General features: G+C 34.4%; 3 protein-coding genes and 1 long non-coding RNA gene across 5 annotated transcripts; 2 read left to right on the top strand and 2 right to left on the bottom strand.

The window, feature by feature from the left end:
- The first annotated feature begins 450 nt into the window (after positions 1–450).
- On the top strand, positions 451–9,185 carry LOC126655706 (probable beta-D-xylosidase 6). Its single transcript, XM_050349963.2, has 6 exons — positions 451–1,138; positions 6,346–6,512; positions 6,595–6,692; positions 6,976–7,326; positions 7,720–8,136; positions 8,557–9,185. Exons 1-6 carry the CDS (start codon positions 479–481, stop codon positions 9,153–9,155), a joined length of 2,292 nt encoding a protein of 763 aa, XP_050205920.1. The 5' UTR covers positions 451–478; the 3' UTR covers positions 9,156–9,185.
- Positions 9,186–11,304: 2,119 nt separating this feature from the next.
- On the top strand, positions 11,305–12,748 carry LOC126656211 (uncharacterized). The gene is made up of 3 exons (XR_007633176.2): positions 11,305–11,575; positions 11,756–11,846; positions 12,576–12,748. It is a non-coding gene; the product is annotated as an uncharacterized LOC126656211 (long non-coding RNA).
- A 641-nt stretch (positions 12,749–13,389) lies between these two features.
- On the bottom strand, positions 13,390–18,949 carry LOC126654750 (glycine-rich domain-containing protein 1). The gene is made up of 9 exons (XM_050348716.2): positions 18,843–18,949; positions 18,434–18,612; positions 18,099–18,216; positions 17,735–17,989; positions 16,917–17,372; positions 16,154–16,686; positions 15,575–15,770; positions 15,043–15,198; positions 13,390–14,936 (listed from the first exon to the last, which is right to left on the bottom strand). Exons 2-9 carry the CDS (start codon positions 18,589–18,591, stop codon positions 13,788–13,790), a joined length of 3,021 nt encoding a protein of 1,006 aa, XP_050204673.1. The 5' UTR covers positions 18,592–18,612; positions 18,843–18,949; the 3' UTR covers positions 13,390–13,787.
- Positions 18,950–22,506: 3,557 nt separating this feature from the next.
- Positions 22,507–26,179, bottom strand: LOC126657651 (uncharacterized protein At4g37920). 2 transcript variants are annotated; one of them, XM_056103716.1, is made up of 7 exons: positions 25,988–26,179; positions 25,600–25,883; positions 24,688–24,853; positions 23,895–24,139; positions 23,123–23,310; positions 22,809–23,026; positions 22,507–22,614 (listed from the first exon to the last, which is right to left on the bottom strand). In XM_056103716.1, the coding sequence occupies exons 1-6, from the start codon at positions 26,139–26,141 to the stop codon at positions 22,810–22,812; spliced, it is 1,254 nt and encodes a 417-aa protein (XP_055959691.1). In that variant the 5' UTR covers positions 26,142–26,179; the 3' UTR covers positions 22,507–22,614; position 22,809. The 2 variants fall into 2 exon arrangements, with proteins under 2 accessions (XP_055959691.1, XP_050208321.1); XM_050352364.2 differs by lacking the exon at positions 22,507–22,614 and having other exon boundaries at positions 22,636–23,026.
- Between the last annotated feature and the right edge of the window lie 1,572 nt (positions 26,180–27,751).

The following is a 27,751-nucleotide window of genomic DNA, read 5'->3' on the forward strand; positions in this document are numbered from 1 at the left end:
AAAATTAATAGAAATAGTTTACATAATTGAAATTGAGAGACTATTAAATAGAATTTTTAAATAAAGGCTATCAAACTGTTAATTAGTATAATATAACTACGAGGACAGTAATTTGCTTTGTTTTTAAGTATTATATATACAATGTCTTTAAATTTTTAAGTTTAAAAAACTGATTTAGCTAGTAGTAAAAAAGTTGAGGATTAAATTAAACTTATTCCAATGCAAGAAAGGAAAAGTTTACCTTTAACCTTTACATTCTATCATATTCTTTCCATCAATCCAACAATTTAAACCAACAATTACGACTTGAAAATTGAAATGATGTAAAATAGGATCAAATAATATGGATTCAATTGTTAAAATAACATCAAAACAAATTTTCTTGACATTAAAATTTAAATTGAAGGGCATAATCAACTCTTTGTTTAAATAAAATTACACAAACCAAAAACATTATCCACCTACTGAATTCAGACAAATGTCTCTCTATTACAGACCCTTCATCTTCTTCCTCTTCACATTACTAATCCTCAAACTCTCCAACTCACTAAACCCTCAATATCCATGTCAACCGCCACACAATTCCTACACCTTTTGCGACCAATCTTTACCAATACCCACACGAGCAAACTCACTAATTACCCATTTAACCCTTGAAGAAAAAATCAAACAGTTATCCGACAATGCATCAGCAATTCCAAGGCTGGGAATTCCGTCGTACGAGTGGTGGTCGGAGTCGCTTCACGGCATCGCCATTAACGGGCCTGGTGTTTCCTTCAAAAGCGGCGGACCCATATCCGCCGCTACGGAATTTCCTCAAGTTATTGTTAGTACTGCTTCGTTTAATAGGACGCTCTGGTTCTTGATTGGGTCAGCTATTGGGGTTGAGGCTAGGGCAATGTATAATGTCGGTCAAGCTGGGTTGACTTTTTGGGCGCCTAATGTGAATATTTTTAGGGATCCAAGATGGGGTAGAGGTCAAGAAACTCCGGGTGAAGATCCTATGGTTGTGTCTGCTTATGCTGTTGAGTATGTTCAGGGGTTTCAGAGGCTTATGTTGTCTGCTTGTTGTAAGCATTTTACTGCTTATGATCTTGAAAAGTGGGGGAATTTCAGTAGATACTCATTCAATGCCCTGGTAATTTCTCTTTATGATTGTTTAGTTGGTTTAAATATAGGTAGCACGGACACGGACATGGAAAAACGGGACACTTTGACATGGAACAACGAAACGATGTTATTTTAAGGTTTCTATATTAAAATTGAAGTTTCGTGTCCGACACGTTTTTGAAACAGGAAATGTTGACCGAGAGAAGTGTCTGTGTTACCTATTTAATATGTTGTTCGGAAATGGAAACGCTGAATGGAAAAATGTGGAGATTAGAAATGGCAAAATTATGTTTTCTATAGGGATTGGTTATAACTATTAAGTTTGGAATCCAGAAGGTTTTCGGAAATGGAAACGAAATGCCGAAACTAGGACTTGACAAGTTTCCGAGTAATGTATTTTACGGAAATCTAATTTTTTAATGACTTCTCTTACTGTTTGTTTAATAGAAAAAGAACCAGGTCTTGTCTATTTAGGCTTAGTTTGTAACTATTAGTAGTTTTTAGAGAAAATTTGATAATGGAGGGACATACTTAGGTGCATTCTTTTATTGGACTGTATTGGTTAACCATGTTGGAAATAAAGAAGAAGAATTGAAATAATAATTGAAAGAAGAATTAACTGAGAGTTGTACTTTATTTCATCAAACTTAGCTTGCTTAAATACAGAAGTTCATAACTGAAACTTGAGAAAAAATAGGAAAAGATAAACATAAATCAGCAAAATATCTGGACTAACAACTCTCCTACGATAAGAGCAAAATAATAGCAATATCTTCTAAAGACTTGGTCTTCACAGCTGGACACTTTTGACACAGTCAGCAGCTTCAAAGGCACAATTCTCAACACTCCTCCTTGCCATTGAAGCTGCATACTCCCATCTTCAACTTCAATTCTTCAAACTTACTTGTAGGTAAAGCTTTGGTGAACACATCAGCAATTTGATCTTCTGATCTGCAATAAATCAATGACACTTCTCCTTCCTTTTGAATCTCTCTGAGAAAGTAAAATTTGATCTTAAAATGCTTTGTCTTGCCATGGAATACTGGATTAGAAGAAATTGAGATTGCAGCCTGATTATCAACAAAGACTTGTGTTGGCTCTTGTTGTTTCAAACTCAAATCATGAAGTATTTTCCTCAACCAAATGGCCTGATTTGCTGCAACTGTTGCAGCAATGAATTCAGCCTCTGCAGTACTTTGAGCAACAATTTCTTGTTTCTTTGAGCACCAATTAATTACACCTGAACCAAGACTAAAACAGAAACCAGTTGTGCTCTTCATATCATCCATGGATCCTGCCCAATCACTATCCGAAAAGCCAATTAGCTGAAATTGATCGCTTTTGGCATACTTGATACCATAATCAATAGTCCCTTTCACATATCTGAGAATTCTTTTAGCAGCTTGCATGTGTTCTTCACTTGCACAATGCATGAATCTAGAGAGAAGACTTACAGCTTGCACTATGTCAGGCCTCGAAGCTGCGAGGTACATGAGACAACCAATCAGGCTTCTGTAAAGATTCTCATCCACTTTAGCAGACCCGTCATCTTTGCAAAACTTCACTCTTGCTTGCATAGGAGTTTCTGTAGCCTTACAATTTTCCATATGAAATTTCTTCAAGATTTCCTTGGCATATTTCCTCTGACTGATAAAAATCTCATTCCTCTGCTGCCTTACTTCAAGACCCAGAAAATAGGTCATCAATCCCAAATCTGTCATCTCAAATTCTTTGAGCATTTCAGACTTAAATTCGGCAATGAGTTCTTCATTATTTCCTGTAATTAACAAATCATCAACATAAACAGAAACAATGATAATATTAGTGCCTTCACTCCTTACATACAAGGTTGCCTCGCTTAAGCTTTTGATGAAGCCTAAACTGACCAAGTGCTCATCAATCCGGCTGTACCATGCTCTTGGAGCCTGTTTAAGGCCATATAAAGCTTTCTTTAGTAGATAAACTTTGTCTTCTTGGCTCTGCACAACAAAACCATCAGGTTGCTCTACAAATATCTCTTCATTCAAAAAACCATTTAAAAAGGCAGATTTTACATCTAACTGAAATACTTTCCAGCCCTTTTGAGCTGCCACCGCAAGAAGCAATCTGATAGTATCAAGTCTGGACACAGGCGCAAAAGTTTCTGAAAAATCTACGCCATAGATTTGTGCATAGCCCTTCACAACAAGCCTAGCCTTGTGCTTGTTTATCGACCCATCAGCATTGAGTTTTGTTCTGAAAACCCATTTGACTCCAATGACCTTTCTATTTGAAGGTCTTTGAACAAGTTGCCATGTGTGATTCTTCTCAATCATGCTCAGCTCCTCTTTCATGGCTAAAAGCCATTTTTTGTCTTGCATTGCTTCTTGAACTCCAGCTGGTTCCAATACTGCTACATTGCATCTTGCATATATGTCTGCAAGTGATCTGGTTCCTTTGACAGGTGGGTCATCAATATCATCTTCGTTGGGCAGAAAATTGATTGAAGCTTTTCCTCCTTCATTTTCTAAATTCCAGTCCCACTTATCATCCTCCATGAACACTACATCTCTGCTCATTAGAATTTTATTAGATTGCACATGAAAAATTCTATAGGCTTTAGAGGAATTGCTATAGCCTATAAAAATGCCAGGTTCAGCCTTTTTATCAAGTTTGTCTCTCTTGATCTTTGGCACTTGAGTAAAACACAGACAACCAAATATTTTTAAATTTTTCAGATTAGGTTTGAACCCATACCATGTCTCAAAAGGAGTCTTCCCATTTACAGCCTTTGTAGGAAGTCTGTTTAATAAGAACACGGCTGTGTTTGTTGCTTCTGCCCAATATTCCTTAGGCAACTCCTTTTCATGCATCATACATCTTGCCATTTCAAAGATGGTTCTGTTCTTCCTTTCGCTCACTCCATTTTGTTGTGGAGTGTATGGGGCTGTCAGTTGATGCTCAATGCCTGCTTCCTCACAAAATTGATTGAATTGATTTGAAGTATACTCTTTGCCATTGTCAGATCTCAATATTTGAATGGTACAACCACTTTGATTTTCAATCCATTGCTTAAATCTCCAAAAGATGCCTGCAACTTCAGATTTAAACCTGAGAAAATAAATCCAACACATGCGAGTGAAGTCATCAACAAAGATTATGTAATATTTACTCCCTTGAAGTGAAGGAGTTCTCTGAGGTCCTGCGAGATCTGTGTGGATGAGTTGCAGCTTTTCAGTTGCTCTCCATGAAGATTTCTGAAATGGAAGTCTTGCTTGCTTTCCATATTGACAGGCTTTGCAACCTTGTAATTCTGATTCTAGTTGAGGCAGTCCTTGGGCAAGTTCTTTTCTTTGCAAGTTCAAAACTGCAGCATGGTGGAAATGACCCAATCTTTTGTGCCAGGTTTCAGTAATGCCAGCAATTGTGGAATAAGCTGTCTGCTCATTCTTCATCGGATCAAGAGAAAAACTTTTGCCACTCATCTTGATTTTAAAAATCTCCTGGTCACTTCCATCTTTAATTAAACATTGCTTATTTTCAAAAATTACTTTGAAACCCTTCTCAAGTAGCTGCCCAACACTTAACAAATTTTGATCAATTTTAGGTACAAAATAAACATCTGAAATTAATTTTGTACCTGTGCAAGTTTCAATTGCCACCGTTCCCCTTCCTTTGACTGCTATATGATCACCATTGCCAATTCTGACACTTGACATTTTAGACTTGTCAAGGTCTTTGAAAAGATTTTCATCATAAGTCATGTGATTTGTACAACCACTGTCAATGAGCCAATTCTCACTTGGACTGCTGCTAGCAAAGCATGTGGCTACGAATAACTGCTCCTCCTCCTCCTCATCTTGTTGGTTTGCAACTTGAGCTTCAATTTGAGGCTGAGTGTTGGTTCTGCAGATCCTTTGATGATGTCCCATTTTTTGACATTTCTCACACTGCTGATCTGGCCTTCTCCAGCACTTGAAAGGGGGATGACCTTTCTTTCCACAATGCTTACAAGGAGGAAAATCAGATCTGATTCCCGCGTTAGTTCTTAGAGAATCAAAACCTGAATTTTCCTTCTTGTCATTTTTCCATTTACCTCCTTGGTTTGTTTGTGCTTTTGCAAATAAAGCACCTTCAATAGATCCTTCAGATCTCATGATTCTCCTCTGCTCTTGTGCCTGCAAAGCATTCAATAATTCTGCCAAAGTAATCTTTGACAGATCCTTAGCATTTTCCAAAGAGGAAATGGTTGCTTCAAACATTTCAGGAACAGTTACAAGAATTTTTTGAACCAATCTAGAATCAGAAAATTCAGATCCAAGTAACCTTACTTTGTTGGCAATGGAGAGTAATCTATCAGAATACTCTTTGATGGTGTCTGAATCCTTCATCTTTTGAAGCTCAAATTCTCTAATCAAATTGAGAACCTGCATTCCTTTGATCCTTTCATCTCCTTCATATTCTTTTTTCAGAAAATCCCAGACCTTAAAAGCCGATTTTATTGTCATAATTCTGACAAAAATTTCGGGTGAAACAGCAGTGAACAACACAGCTTTAGCCTTTGATTTTCTTGTTTTCTTCTCCTTGTGATTCTTAAGTTGTGCCATGGTTGGATTTGCAGGCAAGGGAGGAACTTCGTAGTCCTCCTCAACCGCTTCCCAGAGATCATTTGCCTCAAGATGTGCCTCCATTCTAGCAGCCCAGATGTGATAGCCTTCACCACTAAAGATAGGTGGTGCAAGTGCTGTAAAAGGAGATTCTGAATCCATAGCAGCAGAATAGATCCTCTCAGTTATAGGTCCCTCAAGAAGAGAGCTCTGATACCAATTTGTTGGAAATAAAGAAGAAGAATTGAAATAATAATTGAAAGAAGAATTAACTGAGAGTTGTACTTTATTTCATCAAACTTAGCTTGCTTAAATACAGAAGTTCATAACTGAAACTTGAGAAAAAATAGGAAAAGATAAACATAAATCAGCAAAATATCTGGACTAACAACTCTCCTACGATAAGAGCAAAATAATAGCAATATCTTCTAAAGACTTGGTCTTCACAGCTGGACACTTTTGACACAGTCAGCAGCTTCAAAGGCACAATTCTCAACAAACCATTTTTAACTGAGTTTGTCATAGTTGATAGAGTGTAAAATATGGTCATTTCATGAAAAATTTATATGTCTGAAAGCATGATGGATGAACTTGTTCATGTAATTTTGTTAAGTCGATTACTTAATGGGGTTTTATCATTGTCAATTAGGTTACAGAACAAGATTTAGAGGATACATATCAACCTCCATTTCGTAGTTGCATACAGCAAGGTAAAGCAAGCTGCTTAATGTGTTCATACAATGCAGTTAATGGGGTGCCTGCTTGTGCAAGAAAGGATCTCTTGCAAAAAGCTCGAATAGACTGGGGGTTTGAAGGGTACTTATTTTGAAAGCTTATGTATTGTGAAGTGACGAATTGAAAATTGAATTTGAATTTTCTGAAATTATGTGTGAATCAGATACATTGTCTCAGATTGTGATGCTGTGGCGACAATATTTGAGTATCAGAACTACACGAAAAGCCCTGAGGATGCAGTGGCTATATCTCTTAAAGCAGGCATGTGTAGTTCCTTTATTTAATTCTATTTATTTATATTTGTTACTATAAATTCATGTATATTTAATGTACTTGTGATCTAAGTAGTACGGATATATTCAATCTACATTTTGCGTTCCGGAAACGTGTCGGAAATTTGGCGTTTCGGACATGGAATTTTATTTTTAACGTAGGAACCTTAAAAAACATAGTTTCCCCGTATCTGTGTCCAACTGTCCCTTTTTCCGTATCCATGTCGATGCTACATAGCTTGTGACAATAGACTTTTATTTCCGACTTGTAGGTACGGACATAAATTGTGGCTCATATGTAACTCGCACAGCTCAATCTGCAGTAAATCAAGGTAAGTTGCTAGAAGAGGATATAGATAGAGCTCTTCTCAACCTTTTCTCGGTTCAACTTCGACTCGGGCTGTTCGATGGAGACCCCAAAAATGGGCAATTTGGAAAGCTGGGACCTGAAGATGTTTGTACTGAAGAGCATAAGACATTAGCACTTGAAGCAGCAAGGCAGGGGATTGTGCTGCTGAAAAATGATAATAAGTTTCTGCCTTTGAATAAGAAAGTTGTTTCTTCATTGGCTATTATCGGTCCATTGGCCAACAATTCAGACAGTTTGGGTGGTGATTACACAGGTATGACTTGCTTCAAATAATAACATTTTTTGTTTAAGGTTAACTTTTAGGTGGTCTTTTATTTTTCATCTCACAAAATAGATTAGATTAAACTGAGGAAAATTGTCGCCTACACGCCAGAGATTGAATTATAAAAGAAAATTCTCTTTTAGTGATCAACTTCATAAATTTTTACTCATTTCATCATAGTTTTTGGAATTTATATCCAATAATTAAGGAGTTTATTTCATCTGATATCTGAATTCGGTGCATGTAGAGTCAAACCTAAAAAGTTGCAATTTTCATATGTGCAATGATAATTGATTCAGTTTCAAGTTTCCACATTGTATAAGCTGTTTGACCTCCATATAAGCTATAATGAGCTGATTGAGTTTTTTTTCTTTTAAATCACAGGATATTCGTGCGATCCACAGAGCCTTTTCGATGGAGTTAAAGCCTACATCGAGAAGACAGCTTATGCAGTTGGTTGCGCTGATGTATCTTGTAATTCTGATGCTCAGTTTGATGAAGCAATAAAGATTGCAAAAACTGCTGATTTTGTGATTGTAGTTGTTGGGATTGATTTGTCACAAGAAACTGAAGATCGTGACCGAATCAGTCTTCTGTTACCTGGTAAACAAATGGCCTTAGTATCTTCTGTTACAGCAGTTAGTAAAAAGCCAGTGATTTTAGTTCTTACTGGTGGAGGACCAGTTGATGTATCTTTTGCCAAAGAAGACCCGAAAATATCTAGCATTCTTTGGATCGGATACCCTGGAGAAGCCGGTCCGAAAGCACTTGCAGAAGTCATCTTTGGAGAATATAATCCAGGTTAGTTGTTTAACAACTTTGAATTTCTGCAAATTTTATTTAAAAAAAAAATATATGCTAAATTTCAATTTGATAGAAAGATTCTATTGTTGCACTGTGATTTGTCCAGTCCTACATATCGGCCTTTCATTTCGGTTTTCATTTTTGAAAATGCTTTGAAAGTCAAAAATTTAATATTTCTAATCTACTTTCGTAAAAATATTGTTTATCCATTTTATATTTCAGCGTTCCCGGTTTATGCACTTCTGTGTTAAATGCTTTAGTTTAGGTTCTGCATAAAAATTGTTATCCTTCTACTAGCATTGGAAGGTGCAAATTAATCTCTAGAATACAGCCACGTGCCGGCCAGAATCAAAGTAGTTTCTACTGTTTTATCTCTGTTAAATTGTTGAAGCTTATGATGTTTGTAAATTGAAATAGGTGGTAGACTTCCAATGACTTGGTATCCGGAATCGTTCACTAATGTACCGATGAATGATATGAACATGCGAGCTGATCCTATTCGTGGTTATCCCGGAAGAACTTACCGTTTTTACACTGGAAAACGAGTTTATGGATTCGGTGAAGGATTGAGCTACAGCAATTACGCTTACAAGTTCTTGTCAGCACCAAGCAAGTTGAGTCTTTTAGGATCTTTGACAGCTACTTCCAGAAAGAGAGTACTACACCAGAGTGGAGACACCCCGAGATTTATACTCACCGACGAGATGAATTCTTGCGATTCTTTGAGATTCGATGTGCGAATCTCTGTCATGAATTCTGGAGATATGGACGGTAGCCATGTCGTGATGCTGTTCTCTAGAGTGCCACGAGTTGTCGATGGAACTCCGGAAAAACAGCTTGTCGGATTTGATCGTGTGCATACTTTTTCTAACGGAATCACCGAAACGACCGTCTCGGTAGATCCTTGCAAACATCTTGCCACTGCAAATAAGCAAGGAAAAATGATATTGCCATTGGGTGATCATGTTCTTTTCTTAGGAGATTTAGAACATTTTGTAACTATTGAAGCTTTTTAATGTCATTCATGCATGATTCATTATGGTAAAGTTCATATGGGGTCTTTGAACTTTCACTTTTTAAATAGTTAGGTCCTCCAACTTCGGTAACATATTTGTAATACATGCTCTTAACTTTTGTCTCAAAGATTTTATGAATGATAAATTTGAAAGTTTGGAAATTTAATTAAATAAAACTAAAAGTTCAAGGGCCTGTTGTAAATTTTTCCATACATTATTAATATAGGCATCGTGTGTTGCAAACAAGCAAAGGAAAAATTCAAATTTAAGCTGGTGTAAAAATAAGATCCCCCAAAAAAGGTTTTATATCAATGAACAAAATGAGGAGTGGTTAGAGCAAGCTATAAAAGAGTTGTTAAAAGATGATGCAACAAACATAAACGGTGTGAAGTTTATTTCTTTTGGCCTATTCTACGATAATGACGATTTTTGAAGTATTTAAAATATTATGCCTCAAATATAATATTTTAATAAGATAATAATTACTTTCAATTCCTGAAATTTGATACATTATACTAGTTAGATTCTTATATTTAAAAATTATATTAAAACATCCTTCAACTTTGTGATATTATGTTGAAACATCATTCCGTTAGTCGATCCTTAATTAAAAAATATATATTGTATATCTCTTGAAATTTGACAAATTATATATACTCGTTTTCCTATTTCGAAACTAATTTGATAAACTAATTTTTACTAGAATTCTATATGAGTAATGAGGACGAAATGAACCCCCTTCTTCTTCTTTTTGCCCTTTTTTATTCAAAGAGAAACAATCAACCCTCTTATTTTGACATATTATACACTATAGCACCATTAGAACTTTTTATATTTAAAACTAATAAAACGCACCAATGCACTTTTAAACTTTTATGAAAAAAAATATAAATTTTTGGATTTTATCTCGGTACAACTCGGTCATCAAAATTACAAATCAGTATATATACATCCTTCAAACTAACTTCATTTATTTTATTGTTAAGGAAGAAATTGATTTGCATCAATTTTATAAATTTAGAAAAGGGAAAAGATGCAAAAATAACTCAAATGTATAGCCCGTAGGTCTTGTAAAAATCTTATGTATTTCGGATCTTAAAAATGGCCTTAATATTTTGAAAACGCATTAAATAGACACAAAAAAAGTTCAACTCCGTTAATATATATGTTTAACGCCGTTCATTTTTTGTATGTTTTATGCATTTTCAAGACGTTAGAGTTATCTTTGAAATTCAAAGTACATAAAGTGCTTATAATAGAGTCGGACTATACATTAGAGTTATATTTACACCTTCTCCCATTTAAAAATGAGTTGCGCCTAATTATAATTTAGGATTATAAATATTGTTTTCCACAAGAATAAAGATGTATTTGTACCTTTCGTGCAAATCCTTTGTTGTCAACCCTTATCATAAACTTTTATAGATGCTTTTTACATGTAAAACCTATTTGCCACATCAAAAAAACAAAAAAGCTGCCATTCTCGAGCTCATAATCTGTCTCCTTTTTATTTTTATTTTTTTGGTAAGCCCATCCGGTTTTCAAGGCTTCGCCTTGACTAATCCGGATCCGACCTGTGTCGCGCACCTGGCATGGTGGGTGAGTCTTCCAGTGGGAATTTTCTGCATTCACAAGGACTCGAACCCGAGACCTTGTTTAAGCGATACCAAGCCGCTTACCACTTGGACCGACTCCCATTGGTTGTCTCCTTTTTATTTTGATAAAGGATAAATCGAACCCATACAATTGAAAAATGAAATAACCCCAAATATATAAACAGTTTCCATTTTGAATGATTGAAAATATATTAAAGTAAAGACATTAATTAAGAAATGTTACTAAATAAATTTTATAAATTATATATTAAATTTGGTTACTAAATATTAATATAAAATAATGAATAAAATTTTATTCCAATTCCATAAACAGCGCATGAAGTACACACACTGCATTTCAGTGATAAGGGGCTCAATGTCTACAAAATTTACAGTATAAAAACTCAATCGTAACAAATAAAAGTTTAGGGATTCAATTAAAAACATATGATAGTAAAAGAACACAAAGATGCATTTTTCCAAGGGAATAAGCAAAGAAAAGCAAAAGAGAGGAACTTTATGAGAAAGAAAAAGGAAAGTTTTGTTAAATGAATTAATTAACTAAAGAATTAAAGCAAAAAATGACTAGTAGTTTCTAGCTAATCCCCTTGAAGCTGCCACTTTATTTTGATATATAACCAAATAAAATAGAGACATATAGTTTTCAAACAAATTCCCCCTTCTTCAAGAACCCAATTTTCTAGCTTCTGCTTCATTTCTTAGTCTTTAAAATCATAAAAAACAAAAATAAAATTTTAGTGTGATCTTGTGTTTTTTAGAAAAAGATGAATGATCCCAAGTATGCTTATCCTTATCCTGCTCAAGGTATTACATTTTCTTGATTTTCAGTTCATTTCTTTTTCTTTAACTTTCTTCAAATCAAGAAAATTTGTAGTATTTTCTTATGGGTTTTTGGATCTTGAAATATTTCTTGATGACTGTTTGTTTTGTAAATTTCATTTCTTTTGCTTAAAAAATGATGATGGTTCTTGATTTTTTTGGCAGGTTATTATCAAGGACCTCCAGTAATGGCACCTCCACAGTATCAATATGGTGCTCCACCTCCAAGAAGAGAGCCTGGTTTTCTTGAAGGATGGTAATGTCTCAATTCTTGTTTCTTTGGGGTTAGATAGTAAATTATTATGTTTTCCGGGTTAACCGGAAAAAAGTCCACGTGTTTTGCAATTACAACACGAACTTTAAAACTTGATACAATCAAGGGTTGAATGCACAAAAAATCACCAACTTTCGCGTGTTTTTGGCATTTGACACGAACTTTTAATTTTGGCAAATAAATACACGAACTATCAATTTTTTGCATATATAACCAAGTTTACGTTTTAGGTGAAAAACGGTGCCGTTTTAGGTATAAAACGTTGCCGTTTTATATTAAAAACGTTGCCCGTGTTATATATGCAAAAAATTGATAATTCGTGTATTTATATACCAAAATTAAAAGTTCGTGTCAAAGACCAAAAACACGCGAAAGTTGGTGATTTTTGGAGCAATTAAGCCTAAAATCAATCACATTCATTTTTTAATAAATCGGGACACTGATTTATTTTCATTGAAGAATGCCGATGTGGCTGCCAGAACAATAGAACAATGTATATTCTGGTGTCTACATCAATGTTTTTCCAATGATAAATAGCTCGATTTTCTGATTTTTTAAAATATGAAAGTTAAGTTAATGACTGATTTTGTAAATTTTAAAATTCATATTTTATGTGCAAACTAAAGTTTAGTTTGATTTGGATTAATCCATGTTTTTAAGGTTAGATTACAGATACTAATTTATTAATGTTTGTTGTTGTTGATTTTACAGCCTTGCTGCTTTGTGTTGCTGTTTCCTTGTTGATGAATGCTGCTGTGATCCATCCATCATTTTTGTTAGTTGAATTTTTTTTTTTAAAAAGGTGTAGATTGTTCCATAAAATAGTTTATGTACCTTGTTACAAATTAATGGAATGTAATTTCTTTAAGGACATTTAAATTAAATTATCTGGCGTCTTAATGTTCATTTTTTTAAATTATAAATCTACTTTAGTCTTCAATTCATTCATTTTGGGAACTCTTTGCATTGAAAATGAGTGCATTTTGTTCTTTGTTTGTTGGGAAAAGGTTCAATTTGCCCATTGAACTTTTTTCTTATTGTCAACTTTGACACAAAGTAAAGTATATCTCCAATTTATACAGAATTTAGCATATAATTTATGCTTTTATAGTTAAGTGAGTCATAAATGTTAAAATTTAAGTATTAAGTTGGACATAAAGTTAATTTTATGTCAAATTGAATATTGAGTAGAAGTTTAATGGGTAAATTGAGTTATTGTCCTTTGTTTATTTATGTTTGATGTTAATTCAATCCAAAAACCTGAAATAATTCAAGTTTATCAAGAAATCTGAACTGTATTTGACAAAGAACTGCGTAAAAATGGGACCTGCCCAAAAGTCTTGTCAAGATAATGAATATGGGCATTTGGGTCCCTGGAACTTTTGAATTTTGAGTAGCAAGATGACAAAATTAATTATTTGTTTCAAAATTTGTAGGATGCCTTTTAGCCACCGAAAGTAATTGCTGATAATAGAGATTACTCCAGAACTAAATTCTGGTTTTGCATTAGAACCAACACTGATGATAGTTATTAAAATTCTGCTAATTTGACATTCATTTTCATCTGATAAATTAACATAATTGACAAATTCAAATTGAGACACAAAGAAAACTGGAAATTCTGAAGCTCAAATCATTATAGCATTACATATATTTACATAAATCTGACCACCCAACACATATAATCACCATGCCTGTTATTTAGCCGACGAACACGCGATAATGGAAAGTTTATCGAGCGGGATACGCTACTCAACTGGTAGTCAAACACGCCATATGTTCACGCAGACACCCTAACACTTGCATAACAACAAGAACCTTATTCCTCCATGACATTCATGATCATGAACACTTTATTGGGGCATTCTTTTAATATATTTAGTAGCCTGCAAGTTGTAGGCATTTTATCAGTACCTTAGGGGGTCAAGCAACTACTGCCTGTATCACATGGACAAGTGACTCATTTGGTTCAGCAACAACATGAGAGTGGCTGACACTGCTCTCAAATGTTTTGGTATTGCCAGAATTACCTCCACATCCACCGCAGCCACTACTTTCTGCTGCATTTCCAAACTCATTGCCCTCCCTATTTGCCATGGTTTTACATCCATCACCACCACCACTATTTATCATGCTTCCATATCCTTCACAACCGCCACCACAACCACCAGCGCCACAGCCACCACTATTTGTCATGGTTCCATCTCCTCCACAACCGCCACCACAGCCACCAGCGCCACAACCGCCACTATTTGCCATGGTTCCATCTCCTCCACAACCGCCACCACAGCCACCAGCGCCACAGCCACCACTATTTGCCATGGTTCCACCTCCTCCACATCCGCCACCACAACCGCTACCACATCCACCACGACCATCACTATTTGCCATGGTTCCACCTCCTCCACAACCGCCACCACCGCAACCACTACCACAGCCACCACTATTTGCCATGGTTCCACCTCCTCCACATCCGCCACCACAACCGCTCCCACAGCCACCACCATTTTCCATGGTTCCACCTCCTCCACAACCACCACCACCGCAGCCGCTACCACAGCCACCACCATTTTCCATGGTTCCACCTCCTCCACAACCGCCGCCACCGCAGCCGCTACCACAGCCGCCACCATTTACTATGGTTCCACCTCCTCCACAACCGCCACCACCGCAACCGCTACTGCAACCACCACTATTTACCATGGTTCCACCTCCTCCACAACCGCCACCACCGCAACCGCTACCACAACCACCACTATTTACCATGCTCCCACGGCCTCCACTTTGTGCCATGCCGCCACTTCTCGCAACACTTTTGCATCCACTGCCACAGCCGCTGCCACATCCTCCACTTTTTACTGCAGCCACATTTATCCCTGCTATAACTTCAGTACTAGATTGGTTGATTTGTTTGACATCTTCATAGAATCCGCCAACTTTTTTTGCATTACCATCCAACTCCTTTAGACTTCCTTCATTAACTGTGAAGCCACCATATCCTTCATTCTTCAGAACATTAGTAAGTATGAAGGCTGAAATAATCATGGGCAAGAGAATCCATTCTTCTTTTACCTGTTAATTTTTCAAAAAAATCTAAGGAGCTGGCCATAGATGGGGCAAAAGTTTGATACTATAACTATAAAATTCAACCAGATTTGATATGACAGCATAAATATACCTTGACAGACCCGGACTTTAAGTCGACCAATGCCATTGCTTTTCCATATGGATCCTTTGTGGAAAACTCAACTGCAGTCATAAAATCTTGTTCATTTCTCTGCTTCTCAAATTGTTTGGGCTCAAATTCTAGCTTTCTGCCTTGGAAAAACTTTATCTGTATCAAGAAGATAAGAGCAATACATAATTTATTGACCCATGGACAGAAACAATAAGAACATCTATCCTAAGCTTCAGAAAGCTTATGATTTGTTAATTTTGTAAAGGACATCATAAACTGAAAGCGGACTGCATTTCGATGAGATTGTGCACTAGGAAGACTATAATGCAGAGGAGACAACTTTGTGATACAATATAGAAACCTCAGGCTTCTAGAACACTCCACTTCCTATTTAGAGAGATTTCCAAGACACAAGCACCATAATTATGATGAAAATATTCTATGACTGAAAAGAAATTCTATGAATACGAACACAATTAAACGCAAAGATATGGCTCTCAGGAGAGACGAGTGTTGAGAAAAAGATTATTACCATCTTACTGCCCATGAGCTCAAATACATGACTGTCTTTGCTGGTTTTAGCTGTAAGCTGAAGGTACCACTGAGAATCCAGCAAAGACCAGCATGACCCAACAAACTCTGCGAGCTTGTGAGTTTCATCGGATTTCATTGAACCAATTACTTGCTTCTTCTGAATGCTCTTGTCTTTCACTTTTTCCTTAGTTTCCCTGGAATATAATCCAAGTTAATAATACTTGGGATTCAAAATACATATTAACAAACCAAAATATTCTAGTGCTTCATTAGAATCTATTTTACAAAAACTCCAATGCAAACAGAATAGGGCAAATATGCTCTATCTAGTGCACACATATTATACACTAGACGGATCAACAAAAGTAACGCGCGGGCCTATTACCATGATGATTATATTATTTCTATGTGGAGTTTGAGTAGGCAAACAAATGTAAAACAATTTACGAGTTTCTTTCTTTCTGCTGCTAAGAAAAATATATTTAAATACTAGAATCTGCCCGATACTTTAGGTTTGAGAATAGTTTTCACTAGTATACTCAAAAAATTTCACTACATGAAGAGCCATAAAGATTACCTCATCTGCAGGCTGATGATCTCATTATCATTTTCATCAATAACGTGTGTCCAGCTCTTAGCATGTTGAACCATTCCAGGAAGCGGGAACAAACAAGAACTTTTTAATCGCGAATGAACCATGTGCAATACATGTGGTGCTTGGACCGGAGCAGTAAATGAAACAGCAACTCTTAGGCAGATTGGCTTTGAGCTCACATGGCCAGAACTGGGCAGCAATTCGACCCATTTCTCAACAGCAAGTTTGGATACCGGATTCAGAAAGTCGTGGATAGAAAACAAAGCAGTACCCATTGTTTTAGAGGCCTTGGCCACTAGTAAGCTGGAAGGTGAACAAACAACGAGTTCAAAAAGCAGCTCTCCCTTGGGTTCACATTGGAAAGAGGCGACCTGCTTCACTCCAGATTCAGATAGAATAGTTAAATTTCTTTTAACATTAAGGAATACATCAGGGTGCTTTTTACTAAACGTGACAGAGAGGTTTCCTTTAAGACCCTCCGGCAAGTTTTTGACTCCCACAATCTCCAGAAAAACCTGCACAAGTAGACAGATTGGAAAAAAAAAATAGAAATACTATTCATTAGTTGATCTAGCATGTGGACGGTAGAAAAATAGCGAGTCATTTTTTCACGGTAAAATACTCGTATTCCTCATACACAATTTAATGAGTGAAATATTGATCCAACTTTAGCACAAAGTCATGCAGGGTTTAAAACTCATCTGGTATATATAAAAATAACATGAACAAGGTGATTGGAAATTACCTCCACAATCTTCACCTCCGAAAGTTGAATCATCTGTTGGCTCTCCTTGGATGGTGACACATCTTTTCTAGAGATATTCGGCACTGATGGAGTGATTGTGAGAGGAGACGGTGCATTGCCTCTGTACATTGCACCCGCCTTCCAATACCTTGTGCCAAATGTATCTTCCCACTGCTTGGTAGTTCCAGAAAATCCAACATCCAACTTCTTTCCTTTCGTCCTATCTGCATCCATGTCGTCATGCTCCAATATCTTGCCAAGTGCTTCACTTAAATCTTTGCAGTAAGAAATAGGATGCAACTGGTGTGTATGCCAGATAAGATCAACGTCATAGGTGGGAACACAAAAGCGTTTTACGGACTGTTCACTGTTTCTCTTAATGAGATGCAGAAACCCCTTATATCTGTTTACAGCTTCTTCCAGGAAAATATCATTATTTACATGGGGACTAGATACCTGTGGAAAGCAAAAGGAAAAAGATTCATTAACAAGTAGAAAGGAAAAAAAAAAGATCAAGAAGATAAAAGACCATGTGATATGTATGTGCATATGTGTGCATCATCATCCATAGAGCTAAGATTTCCCAACAACCGTTACAGAAAGATCACGCTATACAACTTATAATCAAGCAATTTTTGTTTTATGTATTCTAGTGAATATCAATTCAAAAATTTCATCTAAATTTGACGAAGACAAAACAAATTAGGACCTCAACATAACCGAAACAGATATCTTTGAACTCAGAAAAACGTAATATGTAAATGGTTTATCAACAAATTCAAAGGTGTGGGTTAAGAAGTCAATTTTTTTTATGATACCTGGTAATAGAAAGGACTCTGCCTTTTAACTGCTGAAACTAAATCATATTTGGTGCATTTTTCGACAGCCGAAAGTTTGTCACTTTCAGTTACAGAAAATTCTTTTGTTAATTCGAAGTCGTAAGGCTCGTCTGGATATAGCCTCATCCAAATTTCTTCAGTTTGCTTTCTACATATCTCTTGGACAGAAGATGCAACATTAGAGTAGTCCAATATTCTTCCATATAGTTCCTCACAGTCAGTTTTATACCTTACCTGAATGCAAAGAAAAAAAAAACAAGAATTTAAAACTCATTACAAATCATAAACATACTAATATAATTTGTACATCCATATTTACAAATATGGTTGTGTAAAACTCAACTGGATTGAGTCTGTGGCAATGCCAAATCCATTCAATATCGAGAGGAATGACTAGCGGCCCTTCAAAAAGTGACGACTCGGAGTGTTTGGCAAGCAGGGGAAGCCAACACATGTTGTACCTGAAATTAACATTTACAAAATTTCAAACATCATAGAAATTATAATAGAATGAACCTACGTTGCACGGAAACGGAAATAGAAACTTTAAAATTGAAAAAGCGGAAACAAAAACAGCGAAACAACATTTTTTTTATAGTAAACAAGCTATAAACATAAAGTTTCCGAGTTTCAAAAGCAGTTTCGGAAATTCAGGACACACAATTCAGATTTTTTTACCTATAAATAGCATGGTCAAGAGTTGGACCATCATAAAGCCAGCGATTCCGATCAACAGCAGCAAGAAATTCAAGCTGTTGTTTAGCTGCACACAAAAGATCAACACTTATCTTGATCTTCTGTGCTTCAATCCACTCTAATTCCTGTTGCTTTTCCATCACGCCTTTCAATAATTACACCTTAATTAAAATTAATCAAACTAATCAATCTCACTGTACATGAAAATAATGATCAAAGGAAATTAACTTTGTTTAATTCAATCACCATTAATACATGCATATATAGCAAAATCAAATAAAATATATCTGGTCAAAAGTCAACCTTACTATTTAAAGAAAAATAAACATAATAATCAAAGGAAAAAACATGAACTGTGAGTTGATTTAAACATCACCGGAAACTACATTACCGGAGTGTTTAGTGATTTTCTTGATTTTCCGGTCGCCGGAGAGACTGACTGGAATGATGAATGATCAACTGAAGACGGGTATTTATCTATAGTTGGGTGGAGTTGATGAATAATTTAGCAATTGTAATAATAGGACCAGTTAGTAATTAGAATGACCGTATTGCCCTTTTGATGGAGGGAAGAAAAATATAAAATTCATTAATTATTATTGTCTTTTTTTCCTTTGATGAGTAATTATTATCCTTTTTTTAGTAAAGGTAATGACATTAAATGAACAATTATTGTCCTAAAGATAATGACATTTATACCAAAAATAAAAATAGAAAAGCTTACCCTAAGGAAAAGAAAAGAAGTAAAATAGATGCAGAAATTGTAAATTAGATACTTTATGATAGTATTTTAACTATTCTATCATATTAAAAATATTCTTTCCTAAGCATAAATTAATTATAAATTTTCATTTTTCTTTATATTTATTCAAGTTAAAAGAACATAAAAGTAATATTGACATTATTTGATGGCCACAAATATAATGATCGACAATGACAATGACCAAACAAATACAAGTGTTCAGCTAGAATCTCAATTTTTTTTCAAAAACTAAAATTTTAATTAATAATAACGAAAATTATATAAATAAACGGTTTTTCAACAAATTAAAAAAACTGTTCTAAGATAATGACGAGTGCTGTAAATACAGTTGTATATATAGTCATCGATAAGGGCTTTTCAAACCACCAAATAAGTCACCCAATATATTTATAATTCCAATATTGATTTACGATGTTGAAACCGGTCTATTCTTAAAAGTTCAAACTCTTCAAATTCCATCTTCAATTATGAAACCAAAAATTAAATCTAATAGAAAACAAAACATAATATCAAAAAACATCTCCCAAATCTTAGATCTACAAAAACATAGATTTAAAACTTTAAAAAAAGTGATAGAATCTTGAGCAATCTAAAACTTCGAATCAAAGAGTTGCGAAAGACCTTCAAAATTTATTTAACCAACTAAAATCCAAACAAACAAACACCTTAAATAAAATTTATTGAAAAAAAAAAATAGATCTATAAATAATAATGCTATGGGCGGAGAGAAAATGATTTCAGTTAACCGGAAAAATCATTTTCTCCCACCCTTGAGAAGATGAAGAAAAAAAAAACTCTTTTGTTTTTTGAGAGAGCGCTTTTATTTTTAAAGAGAGAGTTTTTAATCTCAATTCTATATAAACTTTTTAGTTTTATCAACTGTAATCTATGTTGGTGATTTTGTCTTAATTATTAAAAAAAAAAATCAAACATTTAAATTTATGACATCCCAATTGGCTACAAATGCAATTAAAACAAAATAAGTCAAAATAAACTACACTCAATAAAACTAAAAGTTTGAATAAAATTAAAAGTTTCCATAAATATTTGAATTTATTTGGTGACTAACTCAATAAAATAAATATAGCAAGAGCATTTAGTTGTAGCGATAAGCCTTCAATTATCGTACCCATGTTAATGCAAAAGTAAATGAAATTAGGTAAAAATGTTGCTCAAATCAAATGTCGTCTAGATAAATAGATTAAGTTATTCTTAGATATAAATTGAATCAAATTCAAACAAATATTATTTTCTATAGTTTATTTGTTTGACAATATCATCTCTTGAAAATTAAAACTTAAAACAACAACATCAATTTACGTGTACAAGATTAAGATATATATATATATATATATATATATATATATATATATATATATATATATATATATATATATATATATATATATATATATATATATATATATATTACTTAATAGATAAATTATTAGGTAATATTTGCAAATTTTTTTTTCCAAAGATAAACAAAATATTTTGAGGACCACAAAAGAAAGGAATAATTTTTCCAACAAATAACAATTACTACATACCAGATGGATTAATTCAAATGATATATTATATAAATGTATTTTTTTTAATAGCAATTATTACAAACAAAATACCAGATTATATAATATGGTCACAATTGTAATCTCACACTTCTCAAAAGCTTCCTTGTCCTAACTCAAAACAATATAACAATATTGTTTCTTTTTCTCTTTCTGTTAGGTAGATATCTTATATATGATTTTCATTAGCTGATATCATTTTTATATAAAATTTTAATTAGCTGAAATCATTTTTATATTTTCTAATTTGAATTTTACATCTTTAGAAACAGAACAATGCCTTCTCACACTCATAAAGTATGCTTTTCTTATATATATTGTCTTATGTATAAGGCGTTATGAATTTTGTTTTTAATTATAACTTAAAATAAATAAAAGAGAAAATTTTCAATTTGAATGATTTGTATTTTTGATTTGAACATAACAACTCTACATAGTGTGAGGAAACGGTCGATAGAATTAAATTAATTTATGTAATTGATCCATGTAGATCAATTAAGTTTGATTAATTCATTTCAATTATAAAAAAACTCAATTTAGTTATGATTAAAAACTTTGAAAATTCAAATTACTAAATATATTAAATACTGTATTTTTTTTTGATTTTTTTTATATTTTTATCGAATTAACTAAATCCGTACACTGGGGCTGCGACTCCGCCAGCACCACAATGTGACAATTTGCAGTACGAAAAATGGATATAAATATGAAAATAAAGAGATGGGGTAGTACAAAACCAAAGGCAGTACCATGCTCTAGTTCCAGCATAAAGAATGGCAGTACTGCTTGTAATCATATAATATAATTTTTATCCATTATTGCAGTTTCATCCTCAATTTTCTTATAAATATTAGTAATAAATTAAATAAGCCAATGCCTAAGATTTGTTCGTATAGATTTATGAAGCATGAAAAACTATTACAAGCTACCATTGTGCCATGTCATTTGTGCAACAAGCCAATGATGCGCTAGCCATGTGGAAAAAGTGATAATAAAAAAATTAAATGATAATTAAAAGATTTCCCATTACAAATGCTCATTGGCTTGTTATAAATATGACATGGCACAACTAATGCATGGGATAAACACTTATGACATGGATACGGCAATGGGTATGGATACAACGAACGATATTTTTTTTCTAAAATGGGATATGGACACAGCGAAGACACGCAAATCAGCTATATATTTAAATAAATACATATAAAAAATTATATATACACAATAAATAAATATGTTATATAATAATATTTATGATCCACTAAATATAAGTAAATTAAGGTGTTTAAAAGAAGTTTTATTCATTAAACAAATTTTAATAATAAGTTTTGAACTCCCCGTTGTCCACAAGAGTGTTTCCGACGTGTTTCTTGGAGTGTTAGCGGCGTATGCACACCTTTCAACAGTAAAAACTGTTGGGACACGTCTTTTTCCGTGTCTCGTACGTGTTCCCCCCGATGTATTCCCAGGGGGCATACCGCATACGGCACCTCCGAAAAATGTCAGTGCTTCATCGGTAGAGATGGTGGTGTTATGTGGCTTATCTTGTTGAATATATCATCAAATGTTTCATTTTATGTAAGACTTCTGTTACTGAATTGACATTTCATATTCTGGTTTGCATTTGTTGAAGCTTTATCAGCTACACTGCACGATCATATCCGTTTTTGAAAATGCTTCTAAAATTTTAAAATATTATATTTATAATTTATTTATAACAAAAATATCACGGTAAGATGATGGGTGTGATAAATACAGCTCAAACAGTTGGATTTCTTTACAGAATTGCCAGCTCAACATTCAAGCGGTTGCTGCTACCATGTTTGCATAAGCTGCTTAAAAATAAAAATAAATGAGCAAGAACTTAATTTAAATAAATTGCACGTAGTAACGGCGCGTGAAATACACAATTTACTTCCGTAAACAAGAAATCCAATGTCTAAAATTAAAAATGTAGGAATTCAATACCAAAAGATGGATAAATATAGGACCTAAATATATGTTTTGCCAAAAAATACCTGATTACCTCATAAGTTCTCTGTTTTGCTGTTCTCTTCTTCAGTTTGTGTTCGAAAAGTAGTTTTCTCAAGATATTCATCTTCAATAATCTCTTTTAGGATGAACAGCCTTTGCATAACGACAGGTTGAGCCATCCGCTTCGCTTCCCTGATGTCAGTATCCTCCTTATTGAGTTGGTACGCGTCAAGCGTTATCTTAATCCACTTGTGCAGTTCCTTCGGAGTACTTCCGAAAACAAAGAGATTTCAAAACAAAATAAGTATAGAGAAAAAGAACATTCTGAATTCTGAAAATTATCAAGCAATTCAGAAGCTCACTTACGTGTATAAAGCGTAAGGGTCCTTGGCTTCACGGTCATCACCTGGACAAAATGCTGTTGCTAATGCTGCGAATCGTTCATCGGGATCTGCAATGTTCAGCAAATACTTAAGTAGTTTTAATTCTTTGGGGGTAATGCTCTTCAGGCTGCTCTTAGTGGCTTTGTATATTTGATACATTATTTCTTTAACCTGAAATGAGATGTCCAATGTCAATTATACAAGAGTGGCAAAACTACCACTTAAAGACCCTGTAAGATGCAGAAACATTCAAGTTGGAAAAGTTAAAACATTAAATGTTCATGTAATATTCTCAAGTTTTTTCAGCATATATGTTGCATGGAAAATTGTCGAATCCTATATCTCGTCTTCTCGTTTTCCGTTTCTGGAAAGGATATGATACTTTGAAACTTTACATATAAATATTATTTTTATATAAATGTCATTTTGTCGTTTTCCATTTCAACATTTCCGCTATCATCGTTTGCATTTCTGTTTCCGTGCTACATAATCTCTCTCTTTCTATTTTGTGCAAGGTATGAGATTCAACATTGTGTGTGTCATTCTCAAGGTTCAACAATTGTGCAGCCGACAATGCCGACCACTTCAAAGTACAAACATAAAAGATAGAAAGTAAACTGCAAAACTACTCTACTCTAGCGATCATCATGCTCATGACATAAGTGTTCACTGGTTAATTAGATGGAAAACATATGAACAACCAAAACCAAGATTTACCGAAGGAAGAATGCTTAACACAAGGTTCCCATCCATACCTCATTTTTCATTGTTTTGGAATCTTTTGCTGCTGCCCAAGCGCTGTTTATTAATAAGATTAATGAAGAGTCCAGTTCCTTTGATTTGGCTAGGCTTTTGATCTTTTCACATGCTGCATCCACCGAATAGGAGTCAAGGATGTCATTGAATTTGGCCTGCGCAGTATCTAATGTATCCACATACTCCAGAGTCTTGTCGAAAGCACTGACAGCAGATAAGCATCTAGTCCCTAGCCTGGCTATAGCTGTTCAAATAAATAAACATCCACATCAGACGGCGGCCCAAAGCACGTTAAGCAGCCGATTACTTTTTTCAATAACTTTGACAATTAGTTTTATCCTGTTATAATAATTTATAATTGTGCCACATCCATCAACTTTGGCACAAAAATCCTATATTTACTTGAAAAAATCTCTACAGTTTGATTGTTCTAGTGTTAAGACGACGAAATGATGTTAAATTTCAATCATACAAAAATATCTTCATATCCTGAAATGATAGTTTAAAATGATCACACCCATTTACTAGAGCATTCTCTGCATATGTTTCTAATGTTCTGCATTCAAGTTTGAATGTCACCTTCATCTATTTTCTATAAGAGAAAATTCATAGAAGTGCATGCATACCAATGTTTCAATACAAAAGTAATAGAACCATCATCAAATGAAAGATTATTCAATGATAATCCAATAGTCCAGCCAAAACTAGCATTATAGCAATTTAGAAATAAGTAGATAATAATCCATCAAAACATCTATTATGAATGAGACATCTAAATACTCGAGGTCTTACCATCACGGTCCTCCAAAGAATCATAGGTATCTGAAATAAGGGTTAGGTAACGAAAGAAATCCCCAGTGAAGTCCTTGCGTCGCATTGTAACTAATGCATTGAGCTCCGTTGGGCTGTCTTGAATTTCCTTAAGAAGTTTACTGTGTTTTTCCATCTCTTCGTCAATCTGCAATGCTCATTCCTGAGTACACAGAACCAAAAGAAAGCTCTAAACCCAAAAAGTGTATCTATATAGAATCAAGACTCCATTTTTTGTAATGTTGGTAGTCTCACTTTCTTATTTCATTGAAACCAGATCAGCAGAAAGACACACCACATTTCCTTCTTACAGGAATTCTCCGGCTTTATTGCTTCAAAATTCACAAACTTTAGCGTGTTTTGCAGTTTTAACACAAACTTCCAATTTTGGCAATATCACACACCAACTTTCAAATTTTTACAATTCCAAACACCTAGCAATTCTCCGCCAAATTAATATTGATGTGAATGTCATCATTTTTTGACGGAAAATTAATCAGTGTTCTGAATTGCAAAAAATGGCAGTAGTTCATGTATAAATTGCCAAAATTGAAAAGTCGTGTTAAAATTGCAAAAAACGCTAAAAATCATGATTTTTGGAGCAATTAAGCCATTGTTTGAAATGAATACTATGCTCGAACTCATTTCAATCAAAGTCTTACAAAACTATGGTGTGATTGCATTTCTTCCAAAACATCTTTTTTTTTTCTTCAAATTGAAATAATCAAATTCTAGCAACAACAACATCTCGAAACACGAGAACCAACGAAACAGAATTCAACAAAATAAACTCTTGCATCCTTACACATTTCGAGCTCTAACATACTAAATCCACACATTAATCAAACAACTAACACCAAATAAACATTAAAGAAACACATAACAATCACATACCCTCTTTAATTTGGTGGCAAGTGAGACAAATTTCTGCTTCAAATTCAAATCATTCTCCATATCAGCCCTCACTTGACATCTAGTGTAAAAACTCTCCCTGTACTTATTCCACTCTTCTCTAAACACCAAGAACTTTCTCCATTCTTTAACCCTAGGCTTCTCATTTAAAAACACATCAATCATTTTATCACAAAATTGAGTAATAGAATACCCATTTGCAATTTCTGCCTCCATTTTTTCTTCTTTTTCCAGTTCAACATTTGTCAAGCTACTTGCTTTACAACCTGGGCAAGCAAAACAATTACAATTAAACATTTTAATCGAAGTTTCAAGAAAAGGGTACCTATAAAAACAAAGAAAATTCAAGATTGGAAATTCGGGGACTTACTGGTGTTGCATAGGTGAGCTAAAGCTCTGGTTTTTCGTTTGATTAATGGTGGAGATATAGTGATTGGAGGGGTATATTTGTCATTTATAGAGCAGAATGAAGATTGGGTTATGGAGGTTATTAGGTCTAATTTCAATATGCTGCAATTACTCATTGTTTTTACTGTAAAATTGGCTATTGAGGTGAGTGGAGAAGAAGGTATCTGAAGAAGCAGAAATGGATAACGCTTCATAATCAAACGACATCGTTTTCGTTTTTATGACTTTTTGAGCCTTGCAGTTTTATGTTTTGGCCATTTTAGTCCCTAAATTTGTATTTAGTACTATTAAACTCTAGATTTTGCATATAGTCATGTATAGTATTTCCTTAACAACAGAAAATACAAATATCATAATCAGTTTTTGTTAGCTTTAAAATCATAGTAATAAACTATTTAACACTAGTAGATTTATTAAATACCGCACAATTATATCGTTTTGATGAGCTGTTATTCGAATCCATTAAACTTAAATTTTATTGATAAACTGACTCATTTTAGTTTATAACTCATAAGAAATTATAAAAATTCAATTGGATTATGATACGGATGAATAAAACTATACATGTTCGATATTTTCATTTAGAAAGACCATTAATATCTAACGAGGTTGTAGTCAAGTGGAAACTACTCTTTAAGGCCGTTAAAAGGTGCATGATTCAGTCGTCTGTCTACCGTTGTGCAAGGGTTTTGCTATTCGCCGCCCCTTTTTACTTAGCACCGCACAGGCGAAAGACATTTTTACCCCTTTAGCAAAATTTCAAAAAAAAAAAGTTCTCTCAACTCATTCGAACACACTCGAACAACTACGTAAAAAGTCGAGTAAAATGACGGATAACGAGTATAATTCGTCGGAAAACGAGTACCGACAGTCGGAAACAATATGTTCCGGCTTTTTCGAGATAAAAAATAATTTTTAATTTTTTTTTCTGTTTTTCCGGCATCCCCTCCTCTGGAGAGGACGTGGATTCCCACGTCCTCTCCTGAAGAGGGGACGTCGTTCGTCCTCTCTTCAGGAGAGGACGTGGAAAATCCACGTCCTCTCCAGAGGAGGGGACGTGGATTTCCCACGTCCTCTCCTGAGGAGGGGACGAATGACGTCCCCTCTTCAGGAGAGGACGTGGGCAATCCACGTCCTCTCCAGAGGAGGGGACGCCGCTTTCCGGCGTCCACTCCTCTGGAGGGGACGTGAAATGTAAACGTCCCTCCTTAAAAAAATTTAAAAAAATTATTTATTTCGAGTTTTTTTTTTAAAAAATATTTATCGGGGGTTGTTTCCGAACGTCGATACTCGTTATCCGATGAATTGTACTCGTTGTTCGTCATTTTAATCGATTTTTTACGTATTTGTTCGAATGTATTCGAATGAGTTGAGAGAACTTTTTTTTCAAAATTTTGCTAAAAGGGCAGAAATGTCTTTTGCCTGTGCGGTGGTAAGTAAAACCGGGCGGTGTTTAGCAATCCAGTTGTGCAATCCATCCAGCTTTAGACGTTTGCCTTTTTTCATTGTAATAAAAAAAAAATTAATAAAAGGTTAGTCTTGACTATTTGATTCACAATGATACATCAAAGGACAAAATTATTTATGGTTCAAGCTAATTTTTGTAACTATTAATTCTTAATATATATTAAATCAAACGGGAAAATGAACAATTTGCAACCATTTAATTTCACTAGAGAAAAACATATAATAATTGAAGCAGTCTTTTGTATGGTCTTTTTAATTT

Source organism: Mercurialis annua, linkage group LG7 (assembly GCF_937616625.2).
Source record: "Mercurialis annua linkage group LG7, ddMerAnnu1.2, whole genome shotgun sequence".
Taxonomy (NCBI): domain Eukaryota; kingdom Viridiplantae; phylum Streptophyta; class Magnoliopsida; order Malpighiales; family Euphorbiaceae; genus Mercurialis; species Mercurialis annua.